Source organism: Lynx rufus, unplaced genomic scaffold, assembly GCF_022079265.1.
Source record: "Lynx rufus isolate CCGP_SWC_20201006 ecotype Redwood Valley unplaced genomic scaffold, mLynRuf1.p SCAF_3, whole genome shotgun sequence".
Lineage (NCBI taxonomy): Eukaryota > Metazoa > Chordata > Mammalia > Carnivora > Felidae > Lynx > Lynx rufus.
Genome location: NW_025814845.1, coordinates 87579240 through 87602617, shown reverse-complemented (window position 1 = coordinate 87602617; position 23378 = coordinate 87579240). Strand labels below are relative to the sequence as shown.

Below are 23378 nucleotides of genomic sequence, written 5' to 3'. Positions count from 1 at the left end.
ATGTAACAAAATCATGCAGGGTTAAATTTAAACAAAATGCAAGATAGATCAGTGGATTTTAATGTAAGGTAGGAAAAGTATCTAGGTATAGTTTTTGATTCTACATTGCAGATGGCCTTTCAGAAACTACCACTTGTCAAGTTTTAGTATAGTATCAAAGAAGTTCCAGAATAATCTCAAAAACTACGAAAATAATACTCCTCTTTCAACAACACATCTGTGCAAGGTCGGGTTTTCTTCATATGCTTCAACCAAAATAACATATCAAGATGGAAATTTGAGTGCAAAAGCAGTTAAGAGAATCCAGTTGTCATCAGTAAACCAGATGTTAAAGAGATTTGCAAAAAAAATGTAAAACTATGCCACCCGTGTATTTTTGTTTATAAAACAGTCACTTTTCAGAAGAATACTTTTTGTTAACATGCCACAAACATAAGTTTGTTGTTTTTAAATGAATTAATATTTAAAAATTTTTCATTTTAATTTCTAATGTGATAAGTGTTTGTAGATAAACCCACACAAACAAAAGCTCAACAGGATCCTCAGTGGATTTGAAGAGTGTTAAGTGCCCTGAGAGAAAAAAGGTTTGAGAACTACTGTAAGAGATTTTTCATTTATTTTATTTTATTTTTTATTTATTATTTTTTTTCTTATTAAAGATAATTTATTGTCGAATTAGTTTCCATAAAACACCCAGTGCTCATCCCAACAGTTGCCCTCCTCAATGCCCATCACCCATGTAAGAGCTTTTTCAAATGAATGGGCTAAAATTGTATTATCTATTAAATTACAGTCTAAAAAGGGAAACAAAGCAAGCACATAGCAAACCTACGTGTACATGAATGCTACGGCAGATCTAAGCCAGTCTAAATTCTAAAATATACCATGTCTTAGCGATGAGCAATTTAAACATTTGGGAGTCGGAGTAATTCATTTAATCGGCCTCTTTTTCCTTTCTTCTTTCCTTTATCCATTCCATAAATATTTATTGAGCATATATTATGTGAATTATTCATTAATCCATGCCTTAATTTTATGAGGTATCATTCGACCCACTTTGTATATGAGGAAACAGATTCTGAATAATTAAGTGAATTACCTAAGTGTAGTGCCCAAGTGAATATGAATGGCATGTGAATTCTCTGCCTCCACTGCCCATGTACTTGAATATTAAACTATATTATTACTCATCTCTTCCACTTGGAAGCCAGAGAATGCTAGGACTGTCTGCTTTTGGTTCCCTGGGATACAAGCTGCGGACTTCAGAGTCACCAACCGGGGTTCCAGTCCTGAGGTTAACATCCTGTGTGATCTTGTACAAGTTCCTTACCCTCACAGAACCTTGGTTTTCTTCCCGGTAAAACAAAAATCATAACACTTAACTTAGGGGTGATTCCAAGACAAAATGATATAATATATAGAAATCACCACTATCTGGAGAACTAGGAAAATAGTAGCTGCAGACCTGCTGATGACACCATTATTCTCCACGTGGGTGGTTGTTCCTGTCCAGATGCTTCGTTGCAGGCCGCACTCATCTGGCGGGGTAGTTTGCAACCGAGATGGAGAGAGAAGCCGAGGAGCAAGCCGTGTGGAACAAGAAGAGTAGGGACTTGGGTGTCAAACTAATGCCAGCACAAGTCCTTTCTCAGCTAATTATTGCTTAACTCTGTGTCTGAAAGAACTCTGCCTTCCCCTCTATAAACATAGAGGTGAAACTGCCCACTTATGTGGATGAGTGCCAGAGAATATACAGACATGGCCGTAATGACTAGCACTTAACTGGGTGTCTAATCCATATTAATTCCTTCCCCTACGACACGTTCCTTCTGCTCTTCAGAAAACATTCTGGGTGTCCAATAGAGAGACCGTCCCTTTGCCTCCAGACTCGGGCTCAAGAATATTTGTCCTGCGAACCTTAGAACTTACCAGTTCCTGCTCAGGAAGTCTTCAGAGCCCAGGCCCTAACTGTTACCTTAAAAAGCTGCTGCATCACAGCCTGCAGTGGTCTTAGATTTGAAAGCCACATCAGACAGAAATCAGGTGTTTAGCTTTGGTGGAGCTTAGGAGATTTCCAGTGCAAAAAATGTTACTTTTGAGGTCTAGTCGATGCAAGAAAACCATTGTATCCTTCCTTTTGGAGTAAATTAAATCTGCTCCTCTGTGGGAAAGCTTGAGAAGCTCAGCTTCTCAGAAGAGGAGGGGAAGACACAATATAAAATTACATGGCTTCTGTTCCACGAGGACCAGATTTCTTGAGTTTAATAAAAAGTAAAATCGCACCATAAAAATTGAGGCCAGATGAAATGCCTCATCTTAGTAAGTTGGTGGAATGTTAATATTCTCTGGATTTGGTTATTACCAGCAGGATCGTTGATAAAATGCACAGCCAATTGAAATGGAACTCAAGGCCTTTATGCACAGCCAGGTCTTGCACTGTGGGTTTAGTCGAAATCTGGGGATGTGCAGAATGGGGACAAGCTACTAGACCAGCAGGTTTCTCCCCCAATTCCTGCTCTTACCAGCAGGCCCACGGCTTTAGCCAGGAGGGCGCTGAACCACTTTTTAGTCCTTCCCAGAACCACATCCTCGGAGGCTGACAACATTCATGGCAGCTTGAGTTACTGCCAGCGGTGAGTGGGTCATTTCTGGGAACGCTGCTTTGGGGGTGGCTCTCAGGATCCCTAAGTGGCACCCACTTCGTGTCCACAGGAGGTGTGGGTTTTATTGGCTATGATGCCAAAGAGGTCCTTACCTGCAAGGACCAGCCTGGGTGGCAGCCAAGCTAGCTTCCTTGGAATGTTTTCCAGTCCTGGAGAGAAAGGCGCCAGTTGAGTCTCTGCAGCTCTGACCACTTCTCCTGAGGTGCCTCTTTGTCTGGTGTGATTCCTGTGCCTGGGACAGAGACCACACAGTCATTTCATCTATGTCACATACTGTCAGGTATGGCCCAGATGGTCAACTCAGTGTCCAAGATTTTATGAACTTGGCTCTTCGGGGAAGCTGCATGGTGTGCTGGTAATGAACGTGGCCCCTAGAGCCAGACTTGCTGCATTTGAACCTAGCTTTGCCACTTATTAGCTCTGTCCCCTTGGGAAAGTTCCTTGACTTCACTATGCTTTAGTTTCCTCACCTGTAAAAGAAGGATAATAATAGTACCTGCTTTAAAGGTACTATAAAATGCTTAGCACACAGTAAGCACTTGTGTTAGTTGCATAATAATTATTATGCACTAGGTAGGTAGCATGGCCTGGTAGTTTTCCAAGCTTGGGAAAAGACTGCAGGCTTCCTACTGATAGCCATGTGTGGGTGCGGAGTGTAGGTGAGAGAGTTGTCTTCTAGAGTCTCCCCACGCCCCTTATATTTTCTTTCCCTTTTCTGGTACCTTCTCTTAACATCTTTCTTACCTGTCTTTTGTTCACCAGCCTGAGAGTAAAGAATATGTAGTTGGAAGATCAGAGTCTGTGTCCTGGGTCAGCCACTTACTGCCATGTGAGCCTAGACAAGTTTCTGAACCTCTCTGAGCAGCAGTGGAAGATTCAGGATGTCTCAAGGTCGCCAGGTTATCTCATAAAGATGGGATTAATAGTGGGTGCTGTTACCCCGGGATAATGAAACAAAGGACACACATTGAAAATACCTGGTGATTTTCCACTGGAAACTAAGACTTTACCTGTGAATGTACCTATGTACCAATGAATGTACCTGTGAATGCGCTTGACTGTACCTACGAAAGAAAAAAGAGTCAATGTGATTTTTACCCTTCATCTCTACCTTACAGGGAGATGTGTCGTGGGGAAAAGCACCAGAGTGGGAGTCGGGAGACCTGGGTTCTGTTCAGTGAGGTCCTGGGTACACAGTACCCAGTATAGAGTGGGAGCCGGGAAGATGGTGTTTCTCTACTACTTGATTCCACTGTATGTAGTGACCCAGGGGTTTCCATTCCCTTTTTATGCATTGCGACCCTGTATCACTGCAGTTGTGTAGTGAGCAAGGCTGTATTATTAGAAGTGCTGACAGTAGTCGTGGCTTGATCATCCATTTCCTGGGGCCTCCATTTCTCAGCTTCTCGTCTTAGAAAATACAAATCTCTTAAAATGAAATTTTGGTTTCTTACAGCTTTAATGTGATATGAAGGCATATAATTAGATACACACTGGCTTTCCTATCACCCAGTTCCTTTTCTTCATAGTACTTGCTGCCGTCTTTTTTGTTTTTGTTTTGTTTTTTTTTACGTATTTTTTCTTTGTCTCCAATACTCCCATCCCACTCCCATCCCACTCCCACCTAGAAAGGAAGCTGAGTAAGAATAGGGACCTTGTCTCTCTTGACCTTCAGTGCTAGAAGAGCGCTTGGCACATTTTAGGTGTTTAACCAATATACACATATGCCCTCATATGCAGGTATAACCGCGCATTATAATATAGTTACATAAAATTGTCCTTTTGACTAGCTAGTCAAATGGTTGTTCCTCCCCTATTCCCCACTACAACATACACCACACTGGTATTTGGAGATTAGAGGACTAGAATTAAGAATGGTTATATTGTCTGTCTTCAAACTTACACAGAGTACCACTGCCTGGGTTCTTGCCTTGTGTGTACATATAGTATCAGAGAACAAGAACTCCTCCTATCAGAGGAAGCCCACAGTTTAGGGCTGTGGACACGTGATCAAGCTGGTGATGTCTAGCATAGGGGTTGGATCCGTTTATATACATAGTGGGGGTGGTCAGCAGGAGGCAAAATACAAACCTCAGAATTGTGCTCACACATATTATTGAGATTTCATATTGCTTTTATTATTTGGCCACAAAAATGGACATAATCCTTGTTGGCTTTAACACACCTACTAGTACTGCTTTCACTATCCATCTTGCAAAATATAAGACAAGGCCAGAGCTTAAATTAAAATCCTCAGCTTCTTATCTTCTTCCCACAGGAAAGCAAATCTGTGTTGAAAACCGTAAAATTAAGAGGAGAGCAAGGATAGCATAATTTAGCAAAAATTCATGGCACCAGATTCTGAGCTATATGACTGGAGGGATAGGTCAGACATTAAGAAGATGCTGCCTGCTAATGCAGGTTCCTTAAGGTGGTGCTCTGGAAATAAGAAAGGCATGCAAAATATATATATTTCCAGAAGATTTCTGCAATGCTTACTCTTTATAAGCACTCCAAGAAAATACCTTTGTAGATTGCTTGGCAATTATGCTTCTTATGAGACTTTTGAAATGAGACTCAAAGCAGTTTAGTGGAGTTGAAATGTATTCATTTTAGCATTTGAGTGTTGAGATTTTTGTTTCCATTTTAAAAAGGGTTTGTAATGATATCCTTCTATCCCCACCCCCACCCCACCTCCTGTAGCATTCTAAATTCCTTGTATTTAAGAAGCTCATTCTGTGTATTTGGCAAACTGCATCATTAACACTTGAAAAGCATTGAAACATTTTTTTAACCTTTCACACATTTATATGCATAGATGTCTGTGCTGAGGTATATAGAGAAAAGGCATGGGGCTTTGATAATGGTGCTCTATTTAATAAATGCCCAGGGCTATACGAGCTGTGCAAGTTCTGCCATTAGACGGGAGCTGATCATACAGGGAAAATCTAGTATGGAAATTATGTCATTGTCTAAAAAAGGGTGATTTTTCCCCCCTTTTTTTTTAATAAGTTTTTTTGGGTGGAGGTTGTAATGATAGGGTATAGAAAATTAGTATTACTAGCTGTAAAGAGAATTAAGTGTTACTAGGATAATTGTTCCTAATTTTCCTGAGGGTAGTCCTTCCCATTGGAGCCACATACTTTTTATATCTAATTTGTAAAACAAACAAAAACACCAAATTTAAAATTAGTGTGTATGTCAGCAAGTGTGTTATAGGGCTCTCAACCATTCAACATGGACCCACATTTTAAGCAGTTTATACTGTGCAGTTGTCAGGTAGTTCCTCAATATATATATTTTTTAATATAGATATTTGCTTCTGGGGAAACAGATTTCACATGTATTTTAGTTTATAGCACAGTAAAAATCTCACTGATTCAAACTGGTAAAGACCTGTCTGAACTAGTTACTTAGTGAATATTCAAAATTCATTGTATTTTATTTCTGTTAAATCACAAGTTACTTATTACTGTAGTGTTTGTAAAAATTGAGATCTTCCTGGGACTGCTGTAATTAATGGATAAGTTTAAAACCAGAAACATATTTTGCATGTATATAATTGCATCGAGTTTACTTTCTTTTTTCAAGGGCAGGGGGAGGCAGTGTAGAGTTTATCAAAAGCAATCTCCCTAATCAGGTTAAGCTGCCTGAGTCTTGTTTACATTACTTGCTTAGTAAGCACTTCCTTTGGTGGTGGGGGGATTAAACTTAAAACAAATAAAGAGATCCCAGATTTCAAATTGATACAGCCCAAAAAATAACCTGAATCTTTAAAAATATTATTGTTATGTAATTTTAGACTTCCAAATTCAATAATAAAATTTATTTTTAAGCTAATATAAGACATATAAAATGTTAACAATTTAAAGTGTTCTTTCAGGCCACATTTCCCATTATGCAGTTAAACTCAAGATTAGAAATTCCCTTTTATCAGTCAAAACTTGTAGAAACTAGAGAACCTGAAGACGAACCGAGTAGTGCTAAAGCATAATGAAAGGATGGTCATATTTGATTGACAAAGCTATAAGACATGAAAAAAAATGGTGTAATGTGGTTCTGTAAGATGTACAAACTGTAGACTTACAAATTATATACACTAAGGGGATATCAGTACAGAAAATTTATATTGATTGGGTTGTTTAAAAATTTGACCTTCAAATTGGTAATATTCATTTATTTGTTTATTGAACAGTTTTTTGAGTGCCTTTTTATTGCAGACATATGTAATGAATAAAAAAGAGTTTATAAAACGTTTGTGACTTTTGCTCCAGTAACTCCGGGTTGAACAGTTGAACATAACCTGAGGAGATAATCCAGAAGGTGATAAATATGTATGCACAGAAATTTATGTAATATGAAATAATAACCTAAGTCTCATAGGTGCTGATTGAATAACTGATAGTATATGATACCCATATACTTGAGTATTTAACATGGAAAAATTCTGAAGGTGTAATGAGTACAGCAGATGAGTTCAATTTTTCAGGTCTAGCGATGATTCTTGGGTTGTGCTAATGCCCAGTTACTGCTATTTTGTGACTGTTTCTTTGGGAGAGGTGTTCCTATTAACTGTTGACCTTGTGGTTACTTTGCAGTCAAATAAGGTGCCTGTGGTGCAGCCATCACACGCGGTCCATCCTCTCACCCCCCTTATCACGTACAGCGACGAGCACTTTTCTCCAGGATCACACCCCTCACACCTCCCTTCAGATGTCAACTCCAAACAAGGTGAGAGCCCCTGCCTTCCTGGGCCTTTCTCGATAAGTGAGGAGCCACATCTCATCAGACCAAGTACCTGTACAGGTGCCTTTGCTGTATGTCACTGGGTGGATCAAAATACATTTGTTTGGTAGGAGTTTTTTTAAAAGATTTGTTGTTACTACTTTTATTTTTCAGGATTAAAAAACAGAAGAAGAAAAACATAAAAGGGTTATTTTCAAAGTGACAGCTTTGAAAATCTAGAATCCACCATATAAACCAATATATTGTACAGATATACTAAAAATTCAGTGCTTGGTGCCCCCTACAGTATTCATTTATTGCAGTTGTAGGTGTTGATGGTAGTGTTAGAAAAATGTTAGAAAACAGACAGCATAGGAGATTTTTACTTTGAATGTTCTCTTTTTCATCCTTTTGTGATTTCTTTTGGTTTTAGTCCTTATTATGTTTTATCCTCTTTTTGTTATTTACCAGCACCAACTTAGATATTAATAATAATTAAAGTATAAAACCATCTCTGTTAAAGTCAAAGTAACATGAATCCTGTTTTGCTTCTCTACATTATTACCCAGTTCTGCTTCTATATTGTTTATAGAAGAACACATAGCATAAGAAGTTTGTAAAATCAAAATGCCCAGGTTTTTTTTTTTAAATTTTTTATATTTGTTTATTTTTGAGAGAGAGACTGAGCACAAGTGGGGGAAGGGCAAAGAGAGAGGGAGACACAAAATCTGAAGCAGGCTCCAGGCTCTGAGCTGTCAGCACAGAGCCCAATGCGGGGCTCGAACTCATGAGCTGCAAGATCATGACCTGAGCCAAAGTCAGACACTCAACCAGCTGAGCCACCCAGGCACTCTCAGAATTCCCAGTTTCTAACGTGGTGGGTGTTGGTATGAGTTGGTTGTAGGACTTAGAGCTCAGGTTCTGCAGGCCTTCTGGTCCATTCTGCTTAGAGCATACGTTGAAGATGAATTTGTTTGCCTTTCCTCTTTCCATGTACATACACACTTGGACCTCAACAGGATCTTTAGAAATTCAAAATAAAAGATCCTATAAAACTGTGTGAAAACAGAGAATGTAAAGATGTAAAATCTGCCATCACCGGCATTTCACCCTTTTTTCCAGCCTTATCTTTGAACTATAGTGGACAAGAAAAGTTAGTAAGTGTAGAAAAAGAGTGGAGTTCAGAGGCTGGGTGTTTTTTCCACTACTGTGAACTCTTGTAGGTTACATCCTCAATGCCTTCATTCCCATCCATTGTTAAAACTGCTTATTTGAGGACTTAGTCACTGTTAGACTTTGGCTTGAGTGGAGCTTTGTACCCTTTACCTAGGAAATGTAAGAATCACCTATGCAGATGTTTCCAGGTTTGCCTTGGTTTTATTCCTCATTTCCAGTCCTTCCTCTACTTCCTTTTATCAAGGACCTCCAAGGAGTAAGAAACATCAAGACAGGTCTGAGGATGTATGGTGAGATGGGTATTTTAGGAAGAAGGTGCAGTTTGAGAGGGAAGATCAAGAGTGTGACCTTGGTCATGGTGGTAATTTCAGGTGCCTTATAGATATCTGGAGGGAGAGAGAAGGTAGGTAATTTATAGGTCACCATCTCGGAGTGATATCTGTGCTAGAGATGCATATCTGGGAGCCATGAAGCTATAAATGACAGTTAAAGATAGATATAAAAGCCTCAAACAAGCTATTGGCTCAAAGAATCCAATAGTGTGATTTATTTGGTTTTTAACTATTTATTTAACAATTACATGGTGCTTCCTATGTCCTAGGCCCTATTCTAATCACTTTGAAACACACTTATTTAAAAAAAATAACACATTATGGTTCAGAAGTTTTTTCTTCCAAGAATCCTAGGACAGTTCTATTTTTTAAAAAGACAAATTTATGACTGGCTACCAGTTACATTTGTATTTTGTTTCCATCTCTTCTACTGCCCTACCTTGTTTTGTCTTACTAATTGTAATTTATGTCATTGCTTTAAAAAAAAATTTTTTTTTAAACAAACTCCCAGAACTAGATAAAGAACAAGTGGGCATGATCAGAAAATTGCATTTTCTCTGAAGTTCTTATTTTGTCCCCAAATTTGTGATTTTTGCATTCTACTCTGCATACAGTGTTTGTTTTTTTTCTTAATATAAAGTTTTTTTGTTTGTTTGTTTTGCTACTTTTTTGTGAGCAAAGAGTTTATATACCTTGTCACCATTTCTCTCTGGGGATATGTAACATTGGTTTAAAAAGAACTAATTTACGTGATTTGGGGTTTGTATCATTCCACTTGGTCACATTCATCACCAAAAAATAAGTAAAAAGCTCACTAGGTCTCTTGCTTTTATTCTCTTTGTCTTCTACTGCCAGTCTTTTTAGTTATATCATGTAGCTAAATTAGTTAGAACATGGTGGTACTGAGGCCAGAGTTGCTAATTTCAAAACTATTGGGAGGCTGGTTAGTTTTATTTAAAAAATAATAATAATAAATACAAAAGTATTATGTCCATGCTTTAACCATAGATAGAACTATCCAATAAACATATACTGTAGCAGAACTCATTCTCATTTGTAGGAAAATAGGTTCGTTTCACAGTAGGAAACACATTCAGTTTTACCTTTCTCTCACCGTGTTGGTGTGGGGTATGTGTGTGGGTATAGGTTGTAGGTGTGGGAAAGGGAAAGGAAGCTGATACCAGTCATTTTCTTCTCATTATGTCTTACGAAAACGTTGGAAAGAAAGAGCTTTTAGGAAATGTTGGCTTTACATATCTGTCTTTGTATTACCCATTGTATCCTTATAAGTAACCACACTCACGTAGCACTTAACACTGTGTACCAAGCATTTTTCTGTTTTACATATATTCATGCATTTATTCCTCACAACAACCCCTATTCCATTTTTATACTGATTTTATTTTTTTTTAAGTTTATTTCTTTTGAAAGAGAGAGAATGCGCGTGCATGAGCCGCGGCAGGGCGGAGACGGGGAGAAAGGATCCCAAGCAGCCTCCACGCTATAAGCCCAGAGCCCAATTTGGGGCCTGATCGTACGAACCATGAGCTCATGATGACCTGACCCGAAATCAAGAGTCAGATGCCCAACCAACTGAGCTACCCAGGCACCTCTATACTGATTTTAAAGAACAATAACAAATAGCTTCCTCAAAGATAAGTAGCTAGTGAGTGGCATAATTGATGATCCAGGGGCACCTGGGTGGCTCAGTCAGTTAAGCATATGACTTTGGCTCCGGTCATGATCTCATGGTTCATGGGTTCAAGCCCTGCATTGAGCTCCACACTAACAGCATGGAGCCTGCCTGGGATTCTCTCTCTCACTCTCCCACTGCCCCTCCGCTACTTGTGCTTTCTCTCTCTTGCTCAAAAGAAATAAACTTAAAAAAAAAAAAAAAAAGGAATTAATAGATCCATATGAGTTTGATTCCAGAATCATTTCATCTGTAATTGTCAGAGTTACTTATAAAAGCTTAAAAATCCTTAAGGCTAAGGGCGCCTGGGTGGCTCACTCTGTTAAGTAGCTGACTTCGGCTCAGTTCATGATCTGGTAGTGTCTGGGTTCAAGGCCAGAGTTGGGTTCTGCTCTGATGGCTCAGAACCTGGAGACTGCTTCAGATTCTGTGTCTGCCTCTCCCTCTGCCCCTCCCCTGCTCACACTCCGTGTCTCTCTCTCTCTCTCTGTCTCTATCTCAAAAATAAACATTAAAAAGAAAATCTTTAAGGCTATGCTGTGTATAGCCTCTCCTTCACATAGTATTTAGTAAATATTAGTTAAATGAATGATGTGAAATGTGTCTTCAGTAGCATAGCAGTTGGTGGAGATCCACTTCTAGGATCCTAACATGACAATAGGCTGTGTAGAAAACACAGATCCATTTTCTGTTCATGTAATGGCCTAAGCCACACCATGTGCTTGTTGGTATAATGGTTGGCAAAATTGTTGGTAATATTGACGAATGAAGAATGGGTCTGTTTAAACACTACTAGTTCATTTGTTCAGTCATTCAAAAGTATTTATTGAGAACCTCCTCTGGAGACCACCATAGTTTGGAACATAGATTGGTAAAACATCGTCTCTTTTTTCCAAGCAGTATATAAGCTCACACGGAAAAATCATTGGCACAAACTAACTATAAAACAAAATGAAGACCATCTTAAGTACACTGTTACAAGTACAAATAAAACATTATAGATTCAAACAAGGAAGAAAGATATCTCAGAGCTATAGACATTAGAAGGAGGGGTATTTGAAGTATGAGTGGAAACAGTCAAACTAAATACCCAGCATAGGAACTAGCATGTAGCAAGTGCTAAGTAAATGGTGGTTTCCCCCTTTCTCCTTGGAGCAGTAAAACCAAATCAACCTAGTTTGTATTGTGTTCGTTTGCATCACTCCTGCTACTACAGAATCACTGATGCAGCATTCTAAGTGTGCCTGGAACGTGGACGAGAGCGGAGAGCAGGGTTTAGGCTTGTCTTCTTAGATGTGTGATGACATCAGCAAGTTACGCATGGCTGTGTCCCAGGGGTAAAAGTCCAGGACAATACATATTTTGTAGGTACCTTAACCGGATGCCTAAACAGTCACTTAATCATCCCACACCTTGGTTTCCCCATTTGCAAAACAAAGGATTAAAGTGGACAATTCTGACAGTCTGTAACCTCTAGTCATGATTTTCAAGCTCAAATTTCCACGAAGGTTCCAGAGCTCCTATGAGTTAGTCTGATTTTTCTTTTTAAACTGAGCAGTCCCGCTACAGACCCTAATATCTGGGGAGGTTTCTGGATCTTGGAGGTGGGGGGCAGCATGTTGGAGAAACTCCCCAGTGAATCCGATATCACGAATCATCACTGTAGGCTCCCTTAGATTCACCCCACTGCCTGAACTTCCTCAGGCCCAAGAAAAAAAAAATCCCAGAGTATGAAATTTGGGGCCCACTGTGACCCATAAGCAGTGGTATTTCTAGCCAAAAAGGGGAGGGATTTGAGACAATCTTTTAAAAACAGCAAAAATGAGATAATCTCATGTAAGCTGTTGAGGGATTAAAAACCTTCTTCCTACTTGCTTCCTATGAGAGTTGAGAAATAGTTTATCCTAACTTCAGAGTCAAATTAACATCCACTTTGAAGGCAACACTTAAGTCATTCCCATATGTTCAAGACCTTAAATATCTTTTAAGACCCAAATGAAACTCATAGGCATTTTAAACAGTAAAAACAGAATAATTAAAGAGCATCTTTCATGTGCTCACCTAATTTCACATGTTGGTCTGAACATAACCGTTGAATGCATATCTGGGTGTTAAATGTGGAAACGTGTGCTTATATATGGAAGTGGGCTTCTTAGGCCAGATGAACTATATAAAGAAACTTTTGTGGCTTTTTTCCTAATCAGAATCACTTTCCCCAAAATGCACCGAATCTTAGGTTTTTATGTTTTGCATTTTTATGCATGTGTCCCTTCTTTTCTACACCCAAGGTAGAATATAAACAAAGAGATGTCATTTGGGACTGGGATTAGGTATAATCTTTAGGTGGTTTTTACAGTTATAGGGCAGTGTACCCCAGGGACTGTGAGCTCAAGAAACAATTTGGTGGCATTCTCATTTTCTGTGGAATACAACTAATCCAGAACAGCTTGACCTTGGAGCCCAGAGGACTCAACTTGATGAAGAGCTTAGTTGGAGCTGAAGTGGCAGAGACCAAATGAATCATATCAAGTGTGACCATTATGGGGCTGAAGATGATTCCTAATTAATCTTTGATCCTCCGAGGTATCACATTTCCCAAATCTATGTGTCCGTAAGGGAGCCAATGGAAATATGAAAGTGGCAATTTACCTAATCCTTGAGCGCCATGGCAGGCCATCTACTTAGGAAGGCTGTCATTTTCCATTCTACACAAAAACAATTGTCTACCATTTTCCTAACCAAAGTGAAATAATGAGGGCAAACTAAAAAATTTAAAAATCTCATTATGGTCACACAGAGCATACTTACTCTTTCAAGAGTTCCTCAGGATGTCCTATCTTAAGACGTGATTTCTCACATTTTGAAATCTTGAGAAAAGCTAACAGACTTCAATTAAATGCATCCGGTAAACATTGTTTGGTGCTAGACCTTAAGTATTAATGGCATAAAGTACTTTATTGCTTTTCTGTTATCCTTATAGTCAAATGTTCTGTGAATCTGAGACTCTACTCCTTCATTGTTCTTTTGAACAGGCATGTCCAGACATCCTCCAGCTCCTGAGATCCCTACCTTTTATCCTCTGTCTCCAGGTGGTGTTGGACAGATTACCCCACCTCTTGGCTGGTAAGATCCTTCCTGCAACCTTCAGTCAGGCATTTGAACACATGTTTTTCTTTCCATTCATGGAAATTAGCTTTATGAATGATAACACTTGCAGAGTTGAAGAAATTTCACATCAACAAGCAAGGTGCTAACTTTATTTCATTTCAATTTGAAAGATTGAAAAACATACAGACTTTGAAATGGATTGAATGCCTTTGCTAATATGTGTAGAAAATGACTATGTAGCATTTGCTTTGAAGCTTATAGGTTTATGGATTCAATTTGTGGCTTTGGGCACTTGCTATGCCTGTACAGAGTGCTCAGTGTGGTTTTTCTTGTCTAGTTTTTTATGAACAACTTATTTTTGAAACAAACTTAGACACATTGCTTATAAAATGAGCAGGTGAAGTAAATGACAAATAACTAGAAATTCAAAACTACAAAAGCATCGTTTGAATGTTAATAAAGTAAGCACCAGTTTGAGTTCAGACAAGTGAAAAACTGATGTGTGGACTTTCTTTTTTCAGAATGCAAACACTTTCTGTTTTCTTGTTTATGTCTAAAAAAATTCTTACTGCTGTTTTCAAAAATTTTTAAATTATAAAGGTAAAGGAGAGGAAATATATTTTTGGAAGAAAGGCTTAGTGTAGCCTATTTTTATCATCTTACTATTAGCACACAGCTTCCCCCCACCCTTTCTTCATTTATCCTCTCCCCACTGCTCTCTCCACAGAAACACTGCGCCAGCTTTAGGAAATGGACCCTCTCCTTTCTTGATCTGGTCCTCTATCCCCAAGGCCCCCTCTCCTTGCCCCAGTCTCCCTACCTCGACACCCTTATGTTCTCTTCTTCAGCAAGAAGTTGTCATCCTGCCATGGAAATTCCAGCTGTCTGTCTGTCTGTCTGTCTCTATTTAGCACTAAATCTCTCAGTCAATAACTGTTTAACTGATTATGCATACACCTTCAAACCTACATCAATTACTCTGTCTGAACTTACTACTTAGGGGCAATAATCCTGTGCTGAGTGGTAGCTGGAAATACAGATGATGTAAATGAGAAATGTGAGATGTGGGAAAAAATGAGAGAGATGGAATTCTCACAGTGGAGAGGGAATAATTCCAATTAATTGATCTTTTATTTCTTGACTGTAGCATGAGTATACGAAAGTGTAGGGGGAGTGTAATGCTTTTAAAATGTTTATTCATTTTTATATCAATTTCATTCCCTTCCCTCGTTCCTTCCCTGAAGTTCTCAAAACTCTGAAAGGAGTACTCCCCATTCTCACAGTTCCGTTACACTCCGTAGACATTTGTTACATGCCTGTTTTGTTCAGAGCATCAGTGGGGCTGGGAGAGAGAAAGGGGTGAAGGGTAATTCATGGGCTGGTTTGTTTTTAAAGTTGAGGGTGGGAGCTCTTCAAGGTAAATGATGCTTTGATCAGGTGGAGGTTAAGAAGGGAAGCCATTGGATAACTGAAGAAATGCCGTGGTCTGTAATACCCGAACACAGTTCTTTTGAAGCCCTCCCTCTTCTCCCCTCATCAAACTCTTATTGCTGGTTGGTAACTCGTGTTTTGTCATTGATGGGTTCCTTTCTTCTGTGACCTCAGGCAAGGTCAGCCTGTATATCCCATCACGGGAGGATTCAGGCAACCCTACCCATCCTCACTGTCAGTCGACACTTCCATGTCCAGGTAGGTGGAGGCGGAAACTGGGCCCAGGACAAGTTGCTCTTCCTGCGCTTGCATTGTGTGCGCCTCTGCTTGCCTCTCGGTTGGCTAGGAGGGTGCATACCTCAGCCACGTGTCTGTCTGTGCAGTGTGCCTGGCTCCCACACTAGATGTCGCAGAGACTCCTGGGTAGGAGCCAAACGCTGCACCCCACCAGCACAGCCACACCCCTCAGGGAGATGGACTCGGCCACACCACACTGTGCGTCCCAAAGAATTTACTGCCTCCTGACTGTGGGATGTGAAATGTCCTGAAAGCAGACATTATAAGAAGAGCTTGTTTGATTCAAAATATTCCGGGAGTGGGGGAAGGGGGAAGGATAAAGACTGGTTTGGTCTGAGTTCTGTAATTTGCTTTCTTGGAGGAAAGTTGTAGCAGCTTAATGCGACAGTGTTTGAAAATGCCCAGGTAGTCTAGAGCCTTCCTGGACCAAGGCTGTCAGAAGAGAATGAATGGCGCTTATGAGCTGTCAGGCCATCCGGGGTGTGTGTCCTAGTGTGTGAATCAGGCCCTGTGTGGACATGTTAGTTCAAGCGAAGCTCTGTGAGATCTGCCATGCCACACTGCTCTGTGTAATGCTTCTGCTTCTGGAGAGGATGGCGTCTGTGCCCTGTGCTTGATGTACACACACACTTGTTGTGCACCATCTGTGTGTTCACTGTGGCTTGTCCAGGGGAGCTAGCCGTACTGGGCTGGAAGTCAAACTGTTGGGCTGCTAACTGGTCGTGAATCTTTACTTACATAGGTATGAACTTCGCAAGTTCTGGGGTGGATTTCAGCTTTTTAAAAAAATCATTATTTGCTCAGCAACTTGGAAATCTAGCTTGTTGGGAGGGCATGAAGTTAATACCTTTCCCCCAAATATATTTTTACCCCTTTTAACATCGTAAGAACTCTGTGATGACAGGATTTTCTCCCATGCAAATAACCAGCATCATGTATCTTTGCAAACGATCCAAGTAGCAGAGCGTCATTATTTAATCAAATATTTGTATTTTTCCCATGCCTCCTTAATTTTTAAAAATTTGTTTCTGATCCAAGTGGGGTGCCTTCTTTCCCTCCCAGATGAAGGAATTAATTGTGCTGGATGTGATAAAAGATCTGAGAACATTGTTCTTGTTGAATTAAATGTTTACTTTAAAGCAGTTTGAAAAGCAAAAATTTCGACAGGATGTTCAAATTTATCCAAAGCGTTTATTGAAAGTACTCTCTTTTATTTTTCTTGCATGGCAGTTACCCTCCTTTGGCTTGTGTGGTGGTGGATATTTAAAAAAAAAATTTTTTTTTTATGCTCTTTAGCATACTAGGGAGAAAAGCCTTTAGCATGTGTAGTTTTTACCTGGTGCAGAACTGTATCCTCCCCCTTAATTTTATTATCAATTTTCCATAAGGCTAGATCTCTCAAACATTACTTTCTGTGTAAAAGATTGTTTTCAATGATGTTGATGGCAACTTTATTAAATTGGGGGCTTTAAAAAAACAAAAACCCTTCCAGTCCCTTGTTTTCTCATTGTCTCCTACTATCAATAAAGAAGCCAACAATATGAGAAGATTTATTTAATGTGGTGGTTTGCTTAGGAATGTACGCAGAGATATTTTAATGTGGTGTCTTTAGCTATTATCTAAAAATCATTTAAAAAGCTAAATCCTAATAAAGTATTATATTTCCAGCAATTACACTAAACTGGAATCCTTCTTTAAAAACTGCTTTGCAAGAAAAGTCACTCTTTTTTTTTTTTTTTTTAAATTCTAGGACCTAGAGCCCTCCCAGGAAAAATGTCAGATTCTATTAGTTTGAAAAAACAAAACAACAACAACAAAAAAAACCCTGTTATATGAGGAATAAGTATAAATATTTTCCACCTGAATACAGAAAGAAATTAATTATTGGCCCACTCTAATTCGTAGTTAATACTCCTGTGTATAAAGATGTGTTTTCACTCTCAGTCATTAGCAGTTAGTAGAATGTTTCAGGGTTCTGCCTCCTTTTGCTACAACAGCCACTAGTACATATGCTTTCTTTCCTTTCCTTCTTTTAGGTTTTCCCATCATATGATTCCTGGTCCTCCTGGTCCCCACACAACTGGCATCCCTCATCCAGCTATCGTAACGCCTCAGGTCAAACAGGAACATCCCCACACTGACAGTGACCTAATGCACGTGTGAGTACACATCTGATTTCACCTATGAATGCCTTAAGATACTGTGAGGATTTAAACACAGTTTCTTCCTGCTACCGTTGAATATCTCCCCCTCTCTTTTAGTATGAAAATCAGTGTAGCTCTGCCTTGAAAGTTCTGCCCCTGAGGAGTTTAGGCAGCTTGATTCTCACTGTGCTGATTTTAAGATTGGAAAGGAGCACAGACCCCAGAAGATCAAGGGAATCTCACCAAAACAGAGTAATCTTCAGAGTGTGGGCATTGAATAATCTTGAGCTGCTAAAGCTACTACCAGGTTTTAAATTGGGTTCTGATTGTTGGGGAGCACCTGATGGTACCAGAGGGAAGTAGACCGGAAAGTTCCATGTATTTCCTTCTGGACACGCACTTCACCCTGCTTGAGGCTTCGAAAGCACAGAATTCAAGGGAAAGGGACAACCAAGCCTAGGATCCCCCAATTGGGCCAGGGTTTGTCCCAGGCTGTTAGAGCAGGACTAAATTCCCTGAAGAGATTAGTGAATGAGTTTCTTAATCTAGGATTTGTAGACTAGGATGGGAGGTTGGGGTGGCAGGGTGCATATGATAGTCCATAAAACCCCTGCACATGTAGGCAAAGCCAACACGCATTTGTTTGGGGGAGTGAGTCTAGAGTTTCATTAGCTTCTCAAAGGGGCCCTTGACCCAAAAAAGTTAAGAACCTCAATTCTGAAAGAGGAATAACTACCCATACTATGTGTTCAGCTTTTCCTGAGATAACCAAGGAGCTCAGCCTCAGGGTCCTAGATGGAGCATCTTCACAAACCCTTTTACATTTTGTGTCAAACACTTCCATAACTGTAGGTAAACTTTCTCAAACCAAAGGATCCTTACTCCCAATGAGTTGTTCTTCTAAGTGAATGCTGTTCTGACAACCCTTCTAGAGGGTTATCCCTGGCCTGACTTTGACTGGTGACATGAACAGGTGCTCTGCTTCTCTCCTCCCATCTCTTCCTTTCTCTGTCCCTCCCCGCCCCCTGCCCCCACACCATCCCAACCACCTTTTAGGAAGCCTCAGCATGAACAGAGAAAGGAACAGGAGCCAAAAAGACCTCACATTAAGAAGCCTCTGAACGCTTTTATGTTATACATGAAAGAAATGAGAGCGAATGTTGTAGCTGAGTGTACTCTAAAAGAAAGTGCAGCTATCAACCAGATTCTGGGCAGAAGGGTAAGTAGTCTGGGGGTGAGTGGATATGTAAATTTTTATGGTGACCTTGGAACTGTTTCCTTAAAGGTAGTCATAGAATGTATTTATATAATCACCAGCCACTTTGGGAAGTAACAGAGAGAACAAGATAGGCTAATAATCTTTAGGAGAATTAAATGATAGAGTGCATTGTAAACAACTTAGATTGTACCTAGCACATAGAAAACCTCCCGTAAATGTTAACCATTCCCCCTGTTATCATTTATTGGGTGTCTTTCATGTACCAGGTACTCTGGTAGGCATTAGATAATAATTGCTGGATAAAATAGATATGGTCTTTGTCTTCATGAAGCTTAAAGGTTTGTGACAGGATGCAGATATTAGATAATTACCCAGTGGTTAATTAAAATTGTGATAAATACTGTGAACGTAAAGAGTAAGACTATGAGAAGGAGTAACAGGGAGCTAGGGAAGGGCCCCTCTAAGAAAATAGTATTCAAACTGAGACCTGAATGAGGAGTAGAAGTTAACCAAGTGATTAGTGGGGAGAGATGGACGGACCCTCCCCAGGTGCAGTGACAGGTGTGTGAACAACCGTCTGAAGCAAGAAAGCACTTAGCCCACATAGGGAGCTATAGAAAGGCCATGTAGTACCAGCCAAGCTTCTGCAAGAACCCTGGCAAATGCAAGTGGCCACTCCTTCCAAGACAGAAGTGGATCTGTTCTACTCAGAAGCTTTTAACTGGAAGAATTTATATGGGCCAGAAAAATCTTTATTCTAGAAAAATTGCTTTCTGGTTCTTAAAGTGTATATGTGGATGATTTCTGGATTGTCCCTTTTCTTTTCGTTCCTTCTTTTACCCATGCCAAGATATCTTTCTGATCACCTGTATACCAGGAAGTAGGCTACAACTAGGACGGACACTTTCTTTCTCCATCCACCGGGCCCATAGGCTAGTAAATCTTTCCAGGTGCTTTTCTCAGGATTGAAATGGTTTTAAAACGTTAGGTATCTGACGAATGGTGGGAAAATTATAATTTTAGAAATGCTTCATTTTAATTTGTTGATGCTCTTCATATATGTGTGATAGCTACTTAAATCACGACCTCGTGTATTTGTTTTTTGCAGCCTCTCAAGGAATTCATGATTTGTAAATGAACATTTAGGCAAAGAAGGTCTGACAACCTTTGTGAAACTTAGAGGATGGTGTTTTAGCTGTTGTTGTGGATAATTTTTACCATGTTTGATACAAACCTAATAAGCTTCAACATTTGTAACGTAAGACATTCAGGAGGTTTCCAGGCCATGTGAACAGATGGAGGGAAGCCAGCTTACTTGCATTATTGATTCCTGTTGGATAGAATAAAAATGCAGTTATTTCCAATCTGCAGGACACCCGGGTTTCAGGGGGTAGGGTGTGGTGGCAGATTATAGCTCTCTTGGTGCCCTGTGTATAATACTGTCCCTCCCTGTGGATTCTTAAACACTTAATAACAATAATTACAATGATTTCCCAAGCCAGAGCATAGCAGATAAATGATTCCCATCATCTTTGAGGAACCTCACCTTAAAAGCTTAAAGGCTGATGACCATTCCCCTGACCCTTTAAAAGAAGAAACCGGAGGGAAAGAAGAGTTGATGTGCTTCTCTCAGTTTGAATAAAACTCTCAGCTTTTTTTCTTTTTTGAGTTAAAGGTCCCCTGGCCCTCCAGTGGGAATTATTTTCCTGCTCAAGAGAGCAAGTAAGGATATTATACGGAGGTTTGCTTCCTATTTTTAATGCACGTTTCCAACAATTGCTACTTTCTCAGCTCCCTTAACGATCCCCAGATCAGAGCGTGTGTCCTAAGGGATGGTTCTCATTTGGGGTCTCTCTCTGTCTTTGATTTGGACACCTGTTTCTATTTATAGGTCTCTGAGATCTTTGATGAAGATCAGGTTTTCTGTCCTCTCATCACTTCCCTCTGGCAGGGTAGTCCTTGCTGTTTCTTTAAAGTTCCTGGCTTTAAAATCATGTGTTTTACACTGAGATAATTAGAATTCTTAAAAGTGGAACTTAAATCCATCCTAGAACATTTTATCTTTTGATTCTTATTCATCATCAACATATCTCAAAAAAGAAATGTTCAGTCATTTGAATTAAGGTTTTCTTTTTCATGTTATAAATAATAATAGTACAAATCTTAATTTAAAATAAGCCTTTTCAGACCTTCCAGGGTGTTAAAGGAAGTCCATTTATTGCAAATTTATTGTCAGAATTTTTTTTTATGTTGGAACTATAAACTTTTTTTTCCAAGTTAAATGAGTATTTTCCCAACAACATCTTGAGAATGAAATTTGGTTTTTTAAAAGATTAACTCAAATTTTCAGTAAGCAAGACATAGAAAAGTATTTTTATAGCTCATTGTGTTGCAGAAATTCCTATAAAGAAAGACTATCTTTCTAGTTTGTACTAGATTTTTTTGTTTTCGTTTACATTAATAAAGCCTTAACATCATTGCTTTACCCACCATTTTACTCTGGTAAATGGTCTTTTATATGTGGGTAGATTTTATGCATTAGAAATATCAGGGAACTAAAAGCAATTGGAAATTCAAGTATATAGTTTGTGGCCTGCTTTTTCTCCTTGCATTTTGCTCAGTTTTGTCAACCTGTGTCCTGTTTTAGCTGAAAAATAACTGGTTGATTTCGTGGAAGACCCAACCTCCATACGTATTTTGAGAGAGAAGTTTTATAAAACTTATTCCAGGTTTTCCCAGCAAGTTATAAAGCTGCCATAAACTACGTGAAATTATACTGATATATATTACATTGGTATAAGAGCACTCTGACTTGTCAAATGAATAAACACATTTATAAAAAGTATGCTTTTACTTTTTTTTTTCCCTTTTTGTCTCCCTGTTTGTTCCTTTTTGGTTAACATTTTGGTTAACATTTTGCCAATCATATTTAGCACCAGAACTGTGTAGATATTGATGGTTAGTCTTTTCTCAAAAACAAACAAACAGTCAAGGCTGATCTTTTCCTCTGTGTCCAGTTTGGTTTCCCTTCCTGTGTAAGTCTCTAGCACTGGGTCAGTGTTCTAGACTTAGGAAAGCCAGCAGTTGGTAGAAGCCTGGTTCAAACTCACACTATTGCCCCAGACATGCCTCCTTCTTCGGCTTGATTTTGCTAATTGTGCTTACTCTGCTAGTACAAAGAACTGTCTCACGTAGCTTTTTTTCAGGCTTTTTTTTTTTTTTCTTGCCACCTCCCCAGTGCCTGTCCCACCCCCCCCCCATCATTTTTTAAAAGAAAAACATACTACCTGATTTGCCTTCAAGCTGGACCAAGTCCTGCTGTGAGTCATGCTTCTTAGCTACTTGATACTCGGCACCTCTAAAGCAATTAAAAAATAAGCCGTCTGGCCTATCCAACGCAGAGGCCCAGGCACAGAAGCACTGGTTCCAGAGGAGCCAGAATCCCCTGCCCTGCCCCTGGGCACTGCCTGTGCCGGAGGCTGGAGTGGGAGGTGGGTGGGATGTGGCAGAAGGTGCTTAAAGTGTTCTTGAGATTGGGTTCCTGGTCTTTTAAGAAATGGGAGCAGCAGGTGTTTGTTCCTTGAGGAACGCTGCCTAGCCTTATCGCAGGAGCCGGGTCCAAACTGAGGAGGACTTTAGTCTCTTCCAGGAGAACTCTTTCTCTCTCATCGCCTCTCTCCCTCACTCCTCCATTCTTTCCCCAGTTTAGCCACACCTTTCTTTTCTCTTACTTACTTTTTAAAACTATGACAGGGAAATGAAAATCAATAGGCAGGGCAGCCATGAATGAGAACGAATCTCCTACCACCCTAGAGCTGGGGGTGAGCAGGAGTGGGGAGGCGGGAGCTAACCCAGAGCGTGGGCGTGTGTGGTGTGGGTCAGGTCTGTTCTCCCGTGCCTCCGTGCCATCCCCTCTGGCCAGTTGGTCCCTCCAGTGCCCAGCTGTTCCTCCCAGAAGGCTCACTGGTAAATCCTGGCATTGAAGAAGTGGGGAAAATACTTGAAAACTGCCTGCCAGGGGACCTGGAGCAAGTTGTGTGCAAACAAACGCCACTTAAATTCCCAAACAGATGCCTTGCCTACATAAGCTGTTTTGCTGTGATACATAATTATGGCAATTATTAAAACAGACATGGAAAGTTTGCAGGGTATCAGCCCTTACGTTCTTTAAATTAGATACTACAGGGTCAGATTCTAGATGGCAGAATAACCCTGGACAACGCTCCTTGCTTCCCATCAGAAGGAAGCTAAAACCATAGCCGTAAGGAGTACACGTGCAGTTGTACGGGGTTGTCCGTGTGCTCCCTCTAGACAGTGGGATTTCTACAAGTATGAGGAGAGGGTGAGGGGAATCAGACAGACTGACTTGAGGTCTTGCTTTGTAGACTAGATCATAGGATGAAGGTTTCAGACTCTTCATATGACAGAGTGGGAAGTGTCCGTGTGAGGTGATGATGCATCTGGGTGGAAAAGACATCTGGAACTTATCACATTTTGCATAAATACATGGTACTCAGTCTCAAATATCAGAATATGGTACAAACTATGAGAAAGGGCTGAGTTGGGTGTTGAGGTCACCAGTGAAAGTTC

General features: G+C 39.9%; 1 protein-coding gene across 4 annotated transcripts in view; it reads left to right on the top strand.

Moving 5' to 3' along the window:
- LEF1 (lymphoid enhancer binding factor 1) overlaps nt 1–23378 on the top strand; it is a 120860-nt gene that overhangs the window by 77233 nt on the left and 20249 nt on the right. For all 4 annotated transcript variants that reach the window (XM_047092167.1, XM_047092169.1, XM_047092168.1 and 1 more), the window contains exons 4-8: nt 7262–7394; nt 13622–13712; nt 15303–15386; nt 17462–17584; nt 18626–18788. In XM_047092167.1, coding sequence (XP_046948123.1) covers nt 7262–7394; nt 13622–13712; nt 15303–15386; nt 17462–17584; nt 18626–18788 — 594 coding nt within the window. The remainder of the gene's footprint in view (nt 1–7261; nt 7395–13621; nt 13713–15302; nt 15387–17461; nt 17585–18625; nt 18789–23378) is intronic.